Below are 19,033 nucleotides of genomic sequence, written 5' to 3' on the forward strand. Positions count from 1 at the left end.
AATGGAGCAATATCAGAACAACAACTTGGGGCTAAAAAGCTTCATTATAGAAAGAGGAATGATAAAAAAGAAGAGCTGTTGAAGCAAAAAAGAAAGAAAAAGTGGTGACAGAGAGGGAAAAAAAACATAAATCTTGTGAGCTTCCTCCAAGTGTATGTGCACATGGTTCTGGGTATAATTTAGCACCAAAGAGGCATAGACGCATTGCAATGTTACAATGCTCTCGTCAGCGCAATCATTGCTGATTGACGGCAAAGTGCTGCTGAGGTGACACAGCTGTGCTAGGATTGAAAGTGTGTGTGTCAGATGGAAGCAGAAAAAAATCCTAAATTAAATCAAGGATCGGAAAGATATATATATATATGTATATAAAAAAAGAGGGCTAGTAAAAGGATCGGTGCGGCTTTAGGGCAAAAAAAAGATAGCGACTGATAAATAGAGAATGAACGAGACAGAGGGAGAGAGAGATGAAAAGCTATTCTATCCTCAGATTACAATGTAATCCCTCTTTGAATGGATTCCCTCAGATTACAGCTTGTTCTTCTATTAAATCTGTCAGTCACTGCAAACTCCCTACAGTGTCAGTGAGTCAGCCGGGATATATATATATATATATATGTGTGTGTGCGTGTGTGTGCGTATTTGTGAGTATGATCTTTCTATGACTGGAGATCTGTGTGCTTTAAGCCTTTCAGACAAATCTCTGCAGAGACCTCGAGTGCAGGGAGGGATTGGTTGAGGACTGAGCACACACATCTCTCTTTACGTACACACACATGCAAAAATCCACACAGGAGGAGGCTGGTATTAGCTGGCTGTGTATTAATAGAGTTGTCAGATACGTGTCTGCATGGTTCACAGCCAACTAACACATATCACACTGTGAGTACACACACAAGAGAGGCAAAAAAGTTTGAGAAAAATAGTGCGATGTTGAAAGAGGAAGCACGAATTTGGAGGGAGAAATGAAATGGAGGGACAGTGGAAATGGTGGAAGAGGTTAAAAAAATAAAGAGCTTTTAAAATATTTTGTAGGATACACAGAGAGGAGAAGGTGATCATTTGCTGATCTCCCTGGGGAATGCGTGCGTGTGTGTGTGAGACTGGGGTGAGTGTTTGTGCGTGTCACTGCGCTCATTAATGCTGCATGCTGACAGCTAAGTGTCATCATCTGACTACACTCGCCTTAGAATGCCAATAGAAAACCACAAGCCAAGACATGCCACACACACGCACGCACACTGTGCCACACCACACCAAGAGCTGGAGATCCAAGCCCCAAGGGGAGACAGACAAAGGATGGGATGCAGTGAGAGGACAGAGAAAGATGCCCGATTTTAAATATTCATCTCTTCCTTCAGCTGCCAAAGCTTCTATCTATCTTTGTCATCACTCCGTGCAAGTGATGAAAGCGGGAGATGGAAAGATGGGAGAGAAATGGAGGAGGTAGGTGAGGAAACAGGAAACACACAGCAGTAATGGTGAGGCAGGAGCAGGAGTTAGGCTCTGGGGAGTACTCAATAACTATTTGATTAATTTTTAGTATTTTTTTAGCAGCTTGACAAAACCAAATATGACATAATGAGGTAACATTTCATCATCTCTATAGTGAAATAAGCATGTGTGCAACGGCTTCATGCCTGCAAACTTTTTTGAGCACACCGGGGGGAAAAGAAAGATGGGATGTTTTTTCACCCATTAAAATTATTAACCTTTGACAAAATGTTCATGACACACACACACCTGCACACAGTTACAACACTAAATAGACCACATGCACAAATGGAATTATACAAGTATGTGCTGATGAAGAAACAGTAGCATGAGTTTAGCAGAGAAAATGTTGCCAAAATGAAGAAAGCCAGCGAGTTACAGTGCTGTGAAAAAGTATTTGCCCCCTTCCTGACACATCTGTCACACTTATGTTTCAGATTATCAAACAAATTTTAATAGTAGACAAAAAAAAATAACCAGCGTAAAAACAAAAAGCTGTTTTTAAATGAAGATTTCATTTATTAAAAGAAAAAAGCGATCCAACCCCACCTAGACCTGTATGAAAAAGTAATTGCCCCCCATTGTTAAATCATGAATTTCATGATTAACCACATTTGTTTAAAAAGCCGAGCTCAATTTCACTAGTCACACCCAGGCCTGATTACTGCTAGACCTGCAGAATCAAGAAGGAACTTAAATAGAACCTGTCTGACAAAGTGAAGTACAAAGTCATAGGGAACTATCAGTCTAGAAACTGTTACAAAGTCATTTCTAAGGCTTAAGGGCTCCAGTGAACCACGGTGAGAGCCAATGGTGAACCAGTGTACCAATATAACTCCAAGAGCGCACCAACAACTCATCCAGGAGGTCACTAATAAACTCAGAACATTTTGTGAAAAACTGCAGGCCTCACTTGTCTCAGTTTAGATCAGAGTTCACGATTCAACAATAAGAAAGTGAGTGAGGAAAAATGGCATCAATGGGAGACTCAAGAAGAACACCACTGTCTACCAAAATGAACACAAAGGCTCATCTGACTTTTGCCAGAAAAAATTCTTGATGATCTTCAAGATTTTTGGTAAAATCTTCTGTGGACTGACGAGACAAACGTTGAACTTTTTCTGTCCCGTTACATCTGGTGTAAAACTAACACAGCACTTACTAAAAAGATCAGTCAAACATGTTGGTGGTACTGTGATGGTCTGAGACTTTTGCTGTATTTCGTCATTCATCCAAGTGACTTCTTCAGTCTCAGCTGACTGCAGGGTTCCCCAACATTACAAACAGTACATTTGCACAAAGACTGAAACCAGCCCACTGAATGAACAATGGGCTGTGAGGTCAGTTCGTTGATCATTAACATGCATACTGTCATGCCCATTGATCAACAACTACTTATCAAAGCCCACTGATTAAAGACCATTCTGACCAATGGTCAGAATGTCTGACCATTGGTTCATGCCCTGATGCCCCCAGAACAATGACCCAAAACACTACAGCAAGTCCACACACGAACGGCTCAAAACCAAAATAAATGGTTTTAGAGTTGCCTAGTCAAAGTCTGGCTCTAAATCAGATTGAGATGAGTTTTTTTTTAAACCTCTCCAATGTGGCTGAATTAACATAAATTCTGCAAACCAAATTCCTGTGAAAGACCCATTGCCAGTTATCACAAACACTTGCAGTTCATGCGACGAAGGGTGGTGCAGCCAGTTATTAGGCTTGACAGGCAAATACTGATCCAGATAGGTTTGGATAGGTTTTTTCCTTTAAAAAATGAGAAAAATGTAAAATTCTTTAATGATCTATAATGCGTACATGTGACAAATGTTTTAAAAAAAAAAAACCTTTAGAAAATCGGGAAGCTGGCAAATACTTTTTCACAGCACTATATAATCAAATCAGTGTACTTAAGCGCTGAGAGCTCTGCTCACGATCACCTGTTTCCTTCAACAGCATTTCAAAAGTACCACTTTCACTCCTGCAAACACCTGCAGCGTGTGAGTCAACGCTTTCCTAAGATTGGAAGTTACTGTCGTCACTACCACCTTCCCGCAGTGCTGAATGTGGCATCTCCTTGTGATGAAGTCCTAGCGCCCTGAAACCTTGACGTCAAATATCAATGACGCAGTCTATACTCACATTAAAAATAAAACTCCACCCCATATGATCTGGCTCACTAAACTTCCATTAAACAATACAACGCCATTTATAACTGTATATGCACCATAATGATAATGTCAGGCAGTTGCAGCAAATTGGCAGAAGTAATTCAATTACAAATGTAGTGAAGCTGAAGTTGTAGTCGTTATTATGTATTTGAGAGTGGCACTAAAGATAGTGGTGGGGTGGATAAATAAGATAGATAACGTGTTACTGGAGGCTAACAGGTGTTTCTCCTAATTTTTGCCACAAATTTTGGAGGAATAAGTCCAAATGAAGATTGTTTTAAAAACCGCACATCATATTTCTGCAGTGGAAACATTAAGGATAACGAGCCATATGTTGGGTTTGTTTAAAAACAACAAAATGGCATTACATCCAACTGAAAATCAGAGCAGGCACCCTGTTACAGGCCGACTTTATAGGTCTCTGCTAAATGTAAATGTTTTACTAACAGAGCCTAAGAGAACTGGGTTTTATTTTGGTTGCATGGTTTTAGTTCATTTATGATTTACTTCTTTTTTTATGATTTTCTGGACTTCTTATTAAAGAAGAATCAGTTTGATATCACAATAAAAGAAAAATATCGTACTTAAACATAAGCTACATGATTAAAACTTGGCTCTAACATGGTGGTGGCAGATTTTATTTAAAATGTTAACATTATATTTTGTTGAATATTTAAGCATTTATATAAATTCAGCTATTACCACATTAAACAAAGTTGATTTCACCAGCTGTAATTTAAGAGAAAAATATTATTTCCTGAAACCTGAAAAAGCATATTTCAGGATAAAGGCACAAATTATTTCTATACCCCACCCTGCGTTTCTTATTAAATTGGAGCAGTGCTAAACAGGCAGCTGCACTAGTTATTATTTTCTACGTATCATTTTTTCTGGACTTGTGAGGGGAGTCATTTGTCTTCAGCATCTCTGAATAGCCCATAAAAAGCATAAAACACGCACATAGATTCAGTGTTGGAAAAATGAAGTCGATCCATAAGTGCCCTTCACATAAAATCTGCATTTTATGTGAAGGCCACCAGATGGCGATAGCTATGGTTGCAAAAACACGGCTTTCTGACTTGACCTCTGTAAACATTTTTCTGCTGAAGAGGTCTCACTAGTTTGGGGTCACATAGAATCAAAAAGGAACAATAAGTCTGTTTTGAAAATCTTGATCATGCTACGTATCAAAATATGAAACAATAGCTGACTGGCTAACAAACTGTTATTCATAAAGTAATTAGCCAATGAATGTGTGGTCTTTTCGAGCCACAGCAGAGAGTCTCCTCTCAAGGCTGATATATGCTGCTCCTGTCAGCTTCCAAAGAATTACAAAGGAACTTTTTAGATTCCCACGTCCATTTAGCTGTTAGAAAGCTAATGCTAGCCCTGTGATAGCGCATATCTTAACTTGATTGTTGTGTATGTCATTACAGAATTTGGACATTTTTTAGTGTTGGTAGCAGACAGAATGGTCAATCTCTATTAAAATTAACTGAGTTGATGACCTTGAAATTAAAAGATGTTGAGTTCTAAGTTTTGTAGCCATGAAGCAGAAAACAGTGAAACATCCCTTACAGTTTGTTCTCATCATTTCAGCCAGTGTGGCTTCAGTGAGCAGCTCTTAGCTCTCAACTTCTGGAGAGAGCAAAGGATCAAGGCAACATTTGTTTCTGTTTAGACAGACAGAGCAAGGAAGATAATGCAAATGCAAATGGCTTCTTTACCTGGTGACCCGCGGTTTTTCTTGCCAACTGTCCGTCAGCCACAGAGAATGAGATGAAAAGAAGTTGGAGAAAAAGAGGGATAGGAAGTAAGAGAAATGGGAGACATATAATTTAGATTTCAAGTATTTACTTGGGGTGCAGCAAAAAAAAAGCAATTCACCAAATACACATTAAAAGAAGCAAAAGAAAATTCAAGCTTTCACAAGTCAGCAGAGTCTCAGCGATTTGGAGGCACACTGGATAAAGAGGCTCAAGATGAGGGAGGAGAAAAAACACACAAAGGAGGAAAAAACATACACACAAAAGGCAAGAAACAGAGAAATGGATGACGAGGAGAAACAGACAGCAAGAAAGAGAAGGCTATGTTATCATGGAGTCCAGAGGAAGACAAGCTGTTTGCAGCCCATCCATCAACTGCCAGCTACCAAATTTTGTGTCTCTCATTCACTCTTTTCTTCTCCCCCTCTATCTTTCGCCTTCTGCCTTTCTCCCTCTATTTGTCATAAGTCTGGATGTAGCAGGAGTGTAAGCTGTGAGAAAATGATGGAATTGACATTCTACTGGCAGAAAATCTACATTCACTATTCATCTATCAATACACTACCCCTTCACGCTTCTATTCAGCCGCTCAGCCACTCACTCAACTTTACAATACTGGGAGTGTGTGAGTGTGTGTGTGTGTGTGTGGTGAAAAATGTATGTCAGAGGCTTAATTTAGATTCTGATGCAAAGTTCGCTCAGCCTGTGCGATGGGTGAGCACACACACACATACACAGTCTATAGCACAAGTGACAAAGAGTGAGCAAGCAGCTCATGAGGGGGAAAAAAACGCAGCTCTAAAACAAACTGAGGGAAAAACTTTAGAAGGATAAACTGTTCAAAAGTTTTCAGCATTTCTTGTGGAAATAAAGATAAATCGGTGGTCGGCTATCGCCAGGTATTAAATGTCAAAACTTGTTCCTATGAACTGAAATGCATCCATAAGACAAATTTGCTTCTTTTTGGGCCTTTTTTAGTGGCACAATATCTTTTAAGACTGATGCTTGTTGTGATGACACTCTCCACCTCTTGTGACAGCTGTGTTCAGTATTGGAGAGGAGGCGTGCTTTGTCTGCAACACTGGAAACACCTGTGAGCTGTGTCGAGCGGCTCTCTTTTCACCAGCTAAATCACCATGGTAACTTATGCTCAACACATAACCTGGTTGGGACTAGGTTATGTTCCGAGTTTTAATCCCTGGTTCAGAGTGAGATGCTTCGCTCGCGTTTCCCGAGACGGCTCATAGTTGGCCACACCAAGGCGATTCCCATAGTCAAACACTCATCTCTGCTATCAAAGAACCAGGGACTATGTGAAGTAACCCAGTGTTTTGTCGAGCCAGCTAACACTGTGCCTGTGTTGAATTTCCTTCGTCCTATACCTGTCTGCTTTGTGACATGAAATCAGGCGAAGGGCCACAGAGGACGAAGGAGGGCTGGATACTCAATTTATTTGGTACCACTTCCAGTCTGATCAGTATTTAATAACTGGTGAGTGACAAACAGTGCTGCAATCAGTGTTTATATAATGTGAATTCATTTTAGCACAGCTGATAAATTCCATAACGTCTTCTAATCACGGAGCTGCTCGTATAAACTGATCACATGTGATGTTGCTGTGTTTGCAATCTGTGCTCTGCGGTCACAGCTGACTGTTCAAAACTGTGGGCGTACTTTACTTCATTTAATGATAATGCAGCTAAATGCTATACACTGCATTTTAAAAAGTAGCGTCTTCTAAAGAGCACAACAGCAGCAACCTAAAGAAACTTTAAGAAATACAATGTTCTAAAAATCTGAAGCTGTGCAACATGTTAGTCTTAAAGTGTTGTGTAAAGTGTAAAGTGTTATTAAAGCACCTGCTCTATTGGGAGTGTTCAATGCCTCACATTTCCGATGCTCATAGTTTACCAAAATAAAGATGTCTCAACCTTAGTCAAGGTAATGCTCAGGCTTTCACAAGTTTGTTGTGAAAAGGCTCAGTGGTACAAAATGCTAATAACAACAACAGATGATGTGGTCAGCTGTGACCTGCAGACCTAACCTGCCGCCTAACAGGCTGCTTTCCAGATTAGTGATCTAAATCACCGGCTAGTGACTAATCAATTCTGTGGAAAAAAGCACCACCATTCCCGAAAGATCCCTCAGACCTCAGTGTGCGGGCAGTAGGGAGGTCTAAAGTTTTACTAAAAGCATCTGATGTTTTCTGTTTTCCCTGATGATCACAAAGTATATGTGTAAATTATTATATGAAGTCCTGCTGGATGCAAACAATTTAAAACAATGTCATTGTTCTAAGCATCAATATGACAACAGAGCAACTATTTGTACTCATGAACCTTGTATGAAATTTGCATTAAGGCTATGTTTGAATTCTGTTTCTATATTATTCTTTACTTGCTCTCAGAGCATTAAAAAACACCATGTCCACAGCTGAAAGGATAAAAACAAAAATTATTTTATGCACATCTACATATTAATTTAATGGAATAATAATTATAATCCATTAGAGCCTCCCAGACCTTAATGACAGAGCACAGATACTCTGTTAACGTATGCAGTCTGTATTTTTTGCCAATTTTCCCCCACGTCACTGCTTTGTTGGCAGCAGCTGTGTTGGTTTCAGTATGTGTGTAATCTCTTAATATTTTTTCTAATATTATAGTTTTATCTTCCTTTGTAAAATCAGACGCACTGCTGCCAGTAGACTAATTCATGTTTGTGGGTGGTCAGAAGCTTAACCTCCTGAGCCCCAAGCCTACCTGATCTCCTGCCTTTTGCCCCCGTATCAGGGGGCGTTGGGGCTTAAGAGGTTCACGCTACCTCTTTTACGTGAACGTGTTTGTAGCCAGATTGATAAACCATGGGTTTACTTATCAAGTTGATAACTATGTTTGTCTCACCGCTTAGCCTGATTGCCAGTGTGCCGGTGAGTGATGCCAGATAATGAAAAGATATCCTTGAGATGTTGAACTTTCTTCTTAGTGCACAGCTCTGATCAGTGCAGATGACATTTTTAGTACTAGCACTTTACTGTGCAGTCTAAACCTTCACGAGTAAAAGCCATTAAGTGTCTTTTATCACATCACCTGTGCAACAGGCTTAACTATGTAGAAAAAATAAAGCTTAACCTGCTCGTATCCGCTGCTAGTATATGCAAACAAAAACTACAGTACACTTTCTAGGATGGTAAAAAATTTTAAGAACAAGCTAATGATAAATCAAAGTAGTGCTATTTGCCACATATCTGCAAATCTGGTCTATCTTTGGGAAGTTATGCTACAGTCACATTAGAGGAAACGATGGTCGGAGACCACAGCACAATCAAAATTATTGCAACAGTGTGCATTGAACTTGCAAGCTTGTTGTCTTTGAAATGGCTGCTTGAAAAGCAGGGACCAGGTCTGTGACCACTTGCAGTCAATAACTGACTTAAAAGTAAATTTGGTGCATCGAGACAGCACTAAAACAACAATAAGAAGGAGTCATTTTGCAATTAGTTTGTGACTAAATCGTGTCACGTTGGCAAATACATGCAAACTGCAAAAATCACGAATCCAGTGACACGTGTTGCAAGTCGGTGGCTATCTACATACACAGATATTCACGTTAACTACTAATATTCAGAGTCCAGACAGGCAGTTGAGGGTGGTGCATGATTAAAATTTCAGTGCAATCACTGAGGAAACAATAATTTTTCCTACTCGCAAGGAAGCTGCTATCCTGTTTTTACTCTAGTGTGAGCGAGGCATTAGCTACAGGCTGTGTGAGCAATCGCCTCTCTGTGTAGTAGGACATCTGCAGGCATGTCTCAGTTAATGAAGGCTCTCTGTCTAAACAGAACTGAGCTTCATTAATGTGATTAGTAACGCCTGTATTTAACTAGTATTCAGTGTCAAAATGGCTGCTTTGAAATGGATCTATCTATAAACTACATATGCCATAATACCAACAGAACTGAGTTCACCTATAAGCAGTTTTAAACAAAGCTGAAAGTTTGTGAGGACATGGTTTAGTAATGCTGTTTTAGACAAATTGCAAGGTGTACGATTTAAATTGCACACAGAGCATATATCATGTTTTCTGGTACAGAATTGTTTCTTGAGATTTGTACTGAAACTCAGGTATTACATCGGCAGTCCTTTTAAAACAGAAAGAAAAGGACAAAATGTTCTACACTATTCCTAACACACTCAAACATGGCTTTTTAAGTGGAGAACAGTTTGTGCTGTCAAGTAGCAGTATTACTAAATCTATTATTTTGGAGAGTCTAACGGGGTGACAGCACACACATGCGGGCTTGCACAAACATGGCACACACACACAAATGCAAACAGACACACAGACAAACAGGAACATGCAGGATTTGGTCTGAGGGCACACACTCCTGCATGTGTATTCAAATGATGTGTCATTCTGAGTCATCTTCAGTTTCCAACAGGAACACAGAAACAATGAGGACATCAGGGGACAACAGACGGAGAGGAAGACCAAAAGACTGTGTTTGTGTGTGTGCGTGTGTTCACGACACAACAAAGCATCTGACGTTCACAGCGCTGGATACACCGAACACTTTTTTTCCCCCGCTGCTTTCCCAATCTCTCTCTCTGTTTCAGAACCCTGTGAAATGCCTTGGATCATTCATTGTCTTAATCAATGTGCATTGCACAACTGAGATAATTACTGTAGCACAGGTGGCTCCTGTCATTTTCTGCCTTTATATCCAACATCAGCATCATGGTTGATATTAATCTTATTAAAACAGTTTGAGGTCATGTGAAAATATTAGTTTGTGTCTAAGTACGCCTCAACCTTGGGGAGGATTTGTATTCATAAATTCACTGTTGTGTATTCGCCTGCCTGAAGGACCCATAAACAAGCGGAGGTCACCGTGTCCTCTGTGAGTGGTAGCAAATTGTGCACATGGATGCCGCAGCACATGAGGGTGTCTACTGTATGTGTTTGTGTACAAGAGGTAATAATTACAGTATCTGCTTCCCGTGCCTGCTATTCAGTACAACAATCCTGTGTGCTTGGTATGTGCGTAATGTGTGACTGTTTTAGCTTTCCGAATGACCTGGTGTGCTGGTACTGAACCTTCAGTCCCAAGCTCAGGGTCACCTATTTGCTGCAACACCCCGAAACCCTCCATGACTCACCCCAACCTCTCATAACCCTTTAACACATAAAATGCCCCAGTGGGCCTTTCTTCTTTCCCTCCATCTACATACAACAAGACAACCCTTGCCCCTCGGTGACAATCTATTCCCCGGCTCAGCTTCGCTTTGTTCCCCCCGCATCCACCCACATCGACATCCACTGTCACATTTCCCCAAGCAAAAGAATACTTTTTTAGCAACGCGTTTGGGTCTTTTCTTTCCCTCCCTTGGCTGCTTAAAAACCCAAAGTTCAACCTCAAAAACCCTTACCATTCCAATTTACCCTGTCAATCTCACTCCCTTTTCTCTCTGTTCCTTCTTCCTGCTCTGAAACACACACGTGCTAACACACATACGTGCACAGCCACAAACACACACCTATTTGAAATTCATATCAGCAGCGATACAAATGCAACGCTCCAACTTCCAATACTGATACATTTACAGGGAGAAGCACAGGGACCGTGGACCCGTCTCGACACACAAACACGTGTGCGCACACGCATGTAAAATAATAAGCTTGCTGGAGCGTTGACCTCAGACCTCAGGGCAATTCCTGATGGACCCAGATGTTAAAATATGCTTTCTTTTCTTATACCGAGTTGTGCGTCTGCCTCTGAAACTCTAAGAAGAATTTGTGGAGACCTATCATTGATACACAGCATGTAAACAGCCGTGAGCAGGTTTACATAACAAAGTTTGGTTTTCATACAACCTTTACTCTCTTTATTTGAGCAAAATCCTGTCACTGGATCCGATTCGCCTTCCCTCTATAAATGTGGACTCTGGCAAGGTTACATCTTCCTGCTGTCTGCCTGTCTGTAGCACCAGTTGACCTTTCCAATTTACCATGTCAATCATGCCCGAACACACACCCACACACACAGCCCAGTCTCTCATACACGTTCAGGTAAAAGTTGGTGTCAATCACCCTTGCGTGGACTCCCAAATGTCACAAGGTTTTGACATTCACTTTGCCGACAGTCTGAAAAGAAAAGAAGGGTTTGCTTATCCGTCTGTACAACCACTTTTTTCATTTAATGACAAATTAATTTCCACTCCTCGCTGTTCCCGTCATAAGACTTTTCAGGTTTCTTCGTGCCCAAACAGATGTCTGCACTCAAATGTGCACTTGAGATAAAAACCCAACAAACCCTCGTTAAACATTACCTCTTATCGCCTCAAAAGGCGCGGAAATGAATGAAAATGTGCCAATGAAACTGATAAACAAACATCCAACCAGAAAAATAAAGTGATAACAAGAAAAATGTTAAACAGAAAACAAAACATGTAGCATATAATGAAAAGGGGAGATAGATGTGGCTTCATATTGTGAGCTTAATGATAGCATAACAAACAGATTCATAGAGGAGTGCTTGCTTCTGCAAGTTTTCTCCTCTGACAGGAGAAAGAGAATAAAACACGGGGCCTCTGATCCCGTGAGAGAAAAGGAAGAATATTAAAAGACAAGTGAGAGATGAAAGGCGAGTGGTCGGATAGGGCAAAAGTTGACGTGAAAAGTTGTTGCTGTAATACGGCACAGCTCTGTGTTCTCCTGTCCTGTGCCAACCACCCTAGGGTGAGATGGAGAACGGATCACAGGAGAGACAAACAAGAAATGCCTTGCTACTAAATCAGGTTGTTTCCCCCTTCTTTTCTTCATCCAGAAAGCTGCAGGGCGACCTGCTATCTCACGCTGCTTCATTGTCACCCCATCTTTGTCTTTATCCACCCTTCTCCCATTGCCTTTCTGTCACACAGAGTTGAGGAACTGTGGGTAAGAGGCCCTTGGCATAAGTAAATAAGGTTCATATGCAAGAGGATACTATTCCAGCTTACTATTCACTACTCTGTGTGCAACATCTGCTTGTGATATAGCCCATTCATTTACAATACTCCAGTGAGTGAGGGGACGTGGCCTTGAGGAAAAGAGGACAGATCGGCGGAGGGGAACATGTATTGGCATTTCCTTGGATACTCCCTTAAAGCTAAAACACTTGCAGCAAAATGAAACTATACAAGTCCTAATTTGGATTGTCCCAAAGGTGTTAAAGTCAAAAATGAAAATCACTGGTTGGTAGTCAAAACAGTTGTACCTACATACTGTGAGAGATGTCCACTGACAGTTGTTATAGAGCACCAACAGGGTGTAAGGGCTCCTTCACTGCTGGTTTCCTGACCTGTTACTGCTTAGGCCAAATACACTTTATTGTTAGCGTTTTATGTTTCACCAGATATCCAAGTCATCAAAGGACATGCCCATAAGCCTATAGCATACAGCCTGATACACAGCACACCTTCATTAGAGCCATTCTGCATGAAGTGCCTTGATGGCAAAGTCTGAATACATCTTTAATAGCTTTTTACTTGTATTCCATTCACGTAGAGTCCTTACAGTGACACTGTTTCATCCAATTTAGTTCAAAGGCATGAATCAAATAACCACAATCCCATCAGATATCAGAATTCACACTGCACCACAGGTACATACAGATTAATATCTGAATATGAATATGCAGAATTAATAAGCAAAGGATGAGGTTTTTGGTACCGACAGCTTTTTGGGGTGGTTTTTACATATTAGACATATTAGGCTGGCCTGTAGGGTTAGCCAGTCTTAATTGTGCTCATAGATTAGTCCAATGCAATCAGTCTGTTTCAGAAAAATAAAGATTGATTAATTTAAGCCAATAAAATTACTTTAACCCCCCAAAATTACTTTTAAGCCTCAAGGAGGTGACTAGCAGTGATGTGGTGACCAGAGACCCGTAAAGCCAATGAAATTTAAGGGATGACAGGCTAAATAACTATTGGCATGATGAGTTAGTTTAAAATAAAAAACAAAACAACAATGGAAGGGTACCACTAATCTGCATATAGGGAGTTGTTAAATATATTCGGAGTTAGCTAAGCAACCAGAAACTGAAATGTCCCCTGGAGCAACCATTAGCTTTATAAGCTTTATTTACATAACATGAATTCACAACAACAGTTGCTTCAAGGCACTTTATATTGTAAGACCCTGCTGTATTAGAAAGAAACCCCAAGAACCACACAACCCCTGATGAGCAAGCACTTGGCGACAGCGGGAAGGAAAAACTCCCTCTAAACACAAAGAAACCTCAGGCAGGACCAGGGTCAGGGAGGGGCAGAGAAGGGGTTGAGGGGAAAGAGAAGCGAGCAGAGATATCATAATAAAAATCAGTAACACCTCCTTTGGGTGGTGGCACTCACCAACAAAAGAAGAAAAAAACGTAAGTCAAAATTTTGTTGTTTGCTAACATTGTTTTGTTAGACCACACATTCTAAAAAAACAGTGTCCAATACATGAAACAGGAAGAGTTGGGCTAGATATGTTATCCTGTATCTAGATACTGTATCTGCACCAAGAGATCTGAATTATTGGGTGCTGTCTCCAGAAGCTAAGTTGCATGCTGACTGATGAGGGGGAAATAAATTGCTAAAGAAGCTAAAAAGCTCAATGTCTGTATTGAAATGGTGAAAAAGTTTTTCATAACGGCAGTAATTTACAGTGTCTCCCTGAAAATAATTTCAGGATAACAATCAGGATTACTGAAAGATAAAGACAGTTACTACCAATCATACTTTGGACAACTGAATAATAGTGAAGGCAACTTACTGAGCAATAGTTATAGCAGTCACATTATGCAGGCCCCTGAGTAGCAGATCATAAATTCTCAAGTTTGCTTGCAATTTTCTACTGCAATCCACATGAAAAAGTGAAAGAAAGCTGTGGGGAGTCATTAAATTTAGATGATATGAGAATAAAACAAACATCATCAGTAATGTGTGTTCTGGCTATTAGTTTGTAAAATGCCAGAAAATACTACAAAATGTCGATTAATGTTCTCCAGACCCCAAGGTTACCATTAAAAACGTCTTTTTTTTTCTTCAAAACCTCCAAACGGTCATTTTTGAGTGATTCAGACAGAAAAAAAGAGCAAATGCATTTATGAAGCTATTTTTTTCATACCAATTAAATCTTCAAGCACAAGAAACAGAAGTGATACAATAATTATCACTGAGTGTCTCACCTGCAAATGTTGCCTGCTTTCCTAAGTGTACTGTGCACCTCATTCAGCTGTACCTCTTATGAAAATGCAAACGAAGACACATTTAACTGTTCTGCTTGTTGGCCTCTTGCAGCAACAAAGAAAAGTGGAGCTTATTTTTATAGGAGACCGACTCTGTGCCTGCATGTATAAGCACAGGATTGTGTGCCTCTGTCGTCATGTCTCGGTATATATATAAAACTATCCCTCAAAGGGCCAAGAACAGTTAGGGTCTATGTCTGATTAATGGTTTAATTGATTAAGTGGCTCAGAGATTGATTGGTTGGGCCTGGCTATAACAGCTTCATTAGAACAGTGATAGATCAGTGCGATCTGGCTGCAGCTGTTCCGCCTGGCTCCGGACAGCTCGGCCTGGTAATGGACATCATCTGTCTGTCTCTGCACCACAATATGTCCGCATGCACACACTGCTGTCTGTGACTGTGTATGTGTGTAGTACATGTGAAGGCTGCACACATCTCCCCTTTTCTTCAATCACTCCAAACAAGCAGACAGGGGAGGAGGGAGTGGCGGGGAGGTAAGTCGGGATGAGGAGGAAGGAGGGGAAGGGCGGAAACTATTTTTGGATTAAAGGCCCTGTTGATCTATTCCTGTTTTCAGCATCCCCTCTCAATCTTCAACTTTTACACTCTGCCTCTCTTTCTTCCTTCCTATCCATCTGTATCGTCCTCAAAGCTTTACTAGTTTTGCACTTGCTCGTTGCGCGCCTTTCTCTCTCTGGTACACAATCCTTTTCTGTCCACGTGTCTTCTCTGTTCAGTCTCATCTCACTTCTCTTTATCTCTCCTTCGTTCACTAATTCTTTGCAAGTACCCTGTTCGCTCAGAAACCCAGATAAAAACACTGTTAAGTCTACACTTTTCGCAGACACGCACACTCGTGGTGTGTGAATTACTAAACAGATGTGAAGGGTGGCGGTACCTCAATGAGGATTTAACGAATGCAGACGACACTTGAAAAGCACCGCCCGCACATTCAGATCACGGTGTCAGCTGAACACATGGTAGCTAATGAACAAATGAGGTAATTGATGTGACTTTAGGTATTCGTACATGCGAATTTGTCCACTGTATAACCATAAAACACTATGGAGTCCATCACTGACAAAGCTGCATGATGTCTTTAGAATATTTAACCCTCTCAGGCTCAAATTAAGTTTTAGTTACAGGAAAAATCTGATATTTGGGGAAAATTATCAAAAAAAAAACCCTCATAAAATATGTATGTGGGGTAATCAGGTTGTTAGTTTTTAGCTGTTGCAAATCGGCAACACCTGCCTGGAGAGGGTTAAGGTCAGCTTAAGCTCTATCTTGTGATGATCATACAGACTCAACTACCAACTCTAGAAAAATGAAGTAATTTAATCTGTTTGGTCAACAGCTGCTTCCAAAAACCTAAAGAACGAGCTGGCAAATCATCAAAGCTGTTTCTCTGTACACTCTTAAAGTTACTCACTGATGAAAGCAAATACTGTCTAATACGGTTCTAGACAGTAACACTACAACTACTTAACTTCAGTATATTGTCAGGTTCAAATGTTTTTAGACAGAAACACAGTTTTTGTAATTTTGCCTCTGTACACATCACAGTGAATTTTAAATAAGTCAATCAATATGTGACTAAAATGCAGACTTTCAGCATTAATTCAAGGTGCTGACTTAAAGTTCGACACATCTACAGAGCCTTTATTTAATCAACTTGTTAAAGAATGAGGAAACCTAGTCATAAATAACTGCTTGTTATTCAGATGTGACCATTTGTATAAAAATGTCTGTAATCCTGAAACTTTAAATGTTTCAAATATTTACAAATGTGGCAGTTTCACGGGGCAGAGGGTCCAACAAATATATCTTAGACCGTCAACAGTAACTCAGGAATAAAGACTAGAAACAAGAACTAGCATTTGACATATGGAAGGACACTTTCAAAGCAAGTTCAAATTAAGTTCAAGCTGGTCACTATATTTAAAGTTAACTTTAAAACTAACCATCCGGGGCATTGCCTCTCTTAATGAAGGTGGAACGTTTGCTGATATAAAAATCCTGATGCAAACAGCTGGAATTACAAGAGGTAGCAATCAGCCTGGCTTTTACAAACAATATTTTATTCTATGCTGTCAAATTAAAGATCATGTTGCACATTACGATTAGTTGGAGAGATGTGCTGTTGGCTAGGAGACAGCCATTTCTGTGTTCATGCCAACAGGGCTGAGAGATTACTAGCAGAAGGCTCGACCTGTTGGGCTTTACCTGTGTTTACCAGATCGTTTAAATGAAAAAGATGAACATTTGATTGTACTTATTTGTTACAAGCATTAATTATAATCTGCTCTTTTCTCCTACCAATAAGCACCAGTGTTTTGTGTTTTTCTTGGGGATTCAGCATGTGAACAGGAGCCAACACTTTAGTTTTTTAAGAATCTGCTTTATAACCTAAGGCACAAGCAAAATTAATCATTTTTTCTCTGTATTTCCATACAATATAAATACCATGACAGAAAATGTTATCCACATTTCTCATACCTACAAACACACACAGACGAAACACAAGTCAAACAACGAATACGACACACTCACCTCTTTGCCCCCTTCAATCGACTGAGCGTATTTCCCTTCCTCAGCACCTCATCATCTCTCCTTCTATTTACCCATCTTTTATCTTTCTCCTCTCCCTCCAATCTAATCTTTCCTCTGCCGTCTACCCCATCATTCACCAGCTCTGTTTCCCCACTTAATGTCTCTTTTTCTCTTCCACATCTATTCTTTCAAATTAACATCTGCTGACTGGCATGCTACTCCAATAACCTTTTACACCCAGCAAGAAGCACTGACACACAGAGACAATCAGCATGTTTGGATTCACAATAATATTTCATTTATATTCAGGATCCTGTGAAAACAGTTTATGAAAACCCTGAATATAGTCAGTATGTGCTGATACAAGCTGGCATGTGAACAGTATATCCCGCTGGTTCGCTCAGTTTGGAGTCATTGAGCCTCACGCTTTTTCACGCAGTGATGAGTATCAAAAAGAAAGCACAACTACCGAACACTGTGGGAAAACTTTACAATGTCTGTCTGCATCTGTGCACATTCAACATGAGGCCTTAACTCGAATAAAGCACTTATTAAAAAAATAAATGTTCATGCACACACAGCGACTGACAGGATCACAAAAACCAACAGAGATTATGCTGCTTATCTGCATGTACAGTCGCTGTAAAAAGAACAGTACTCGTTGTATGGAGCATTCAAGTGAGTGTTAATGGAATGTCAAGGAGGAAAGATATCAGCAGTAATCTTAGAGAAGCAATTGTTGCTGCCCATCAACCTGGGAATGGTTATAAGGTCATTTCCAAACAGTTTCAAGTCTATCATTCTCTAGATTTTGTGGAAAACATTCAAGATTGTTGCCAATCTTCTCAGCAAATTCACTCCAAGTTCAGACTGTGCAATGCTCAGAGAAACTGGAAAACATCCAAGAGCTACATCTCAGACTCTACAGGCCTCAGTTAGCGTGTTAAATGTTAAAGTTCATGACAGTACAATTAGAAAAAGACTGAACGAGTGTGGCTTGTTTGGAAGTGTTGCCAGGAGAAAGCCTCTCCTCTCTAAAAAGAACATGGCAGCACAGATTAGGTTCATTAAGTTTAATCTGAACAAACCACAAGACTTCCGGAACAATGTTCTTTGGACAGACGAGACATGAACTCCTCTGTATACCAAAGTATTGTAAAGTCAAATGTGAGGCCATCTGTCCAACAGCTAAAGCTTGGACAAAATTGGGTCAGTGAGGCAGTGAGGACAGTGAGGCAAATCTACAACAGAATGGCTGAAAAAGAAAAGAATCAAGGTGTTGCGATGGTCCAGTCAAAGTCCAGACCTCACCTAGCTCATATGCTGTGGTGGGCCCTTAAGAGACCTGTCCCTAAATAAACATCAATAAACTGAAGACAATTTGCAAAGACGAGTCGGCCAAAATTCCTCCACAACAATGAGGGACTGATAAAGCCAAGCAGAAAATGAATACTTTAAATTATTGCTGCTAAATGTGGTTTTATAAACAGATCTGTAGAACCTTGAAAGTGAAAGAGGGTCACTCTATTTTCACTTCACTGTATCTGTGCTCGTGCGCAGCAGAGCACAAATCTGATTCTGATCCTGGATAAATAGCTGGATCTGGAGTCTTTGTAAGTGGACTGCTATATGGGCCTGATCTATTCAATACAGTTCTATTATTGTGCGTTTTCATCTATATGTCATGTGATGCTAGGCCCTTCCATAAGATGAGCTCATAGATTTGGCATAGTGAGCAGTCAGCAGTTTGCATTTCACACTCGCCACGCCAAC

The 19,033-nt window shown here is 40.3% G+C and overlaps 1 protein-coding gene across 2 annotated transcripts in view; it reads right to left on the bottom strand.

Moving 5' to 3' along the window:
* The window catches only part of LOC134629035 (protein sidekick-1-like), a 274,623-nt gene that overhangs the window by 102,917 nt on the left and 152,673 nt on the right, over positions 1-19,033 (bottom strand). Inside the window, exon 6 of one of the 2 annotated variants that reach the window (XM_063475921.1) lies at positions 5,393-5,419. The exons of the other annotated variant lie outside the window; for it this stretch is intronic. Within the exon in view, the coding sequence (XP_063331991.1) occupies positions 5,393-5,419 (27 nt within the window). The remainder of the gene's footprint in view (positions 1-5,392; positions 5,420-19,033) is intronic. 2 annotated transcript variants of the gene reach the window in all.

The sequence above is a fragment of the Pelmatolapia mariae genome, linkage group LG6 (assembly GCF_036321145.2).
Source record: "Pelmatolapia mariae isolate MD_Pm_ZW linkage group LG6, Pm_UMD_F_2, whole genome shotgun sequence".
NCBI classification, from domain to species: Eukaryota; Metazoa; Chordata; class Actinopteri; order Cichliformes; family Cichlidae; genus Pelmatolapia; species Pelmatolapia mariae.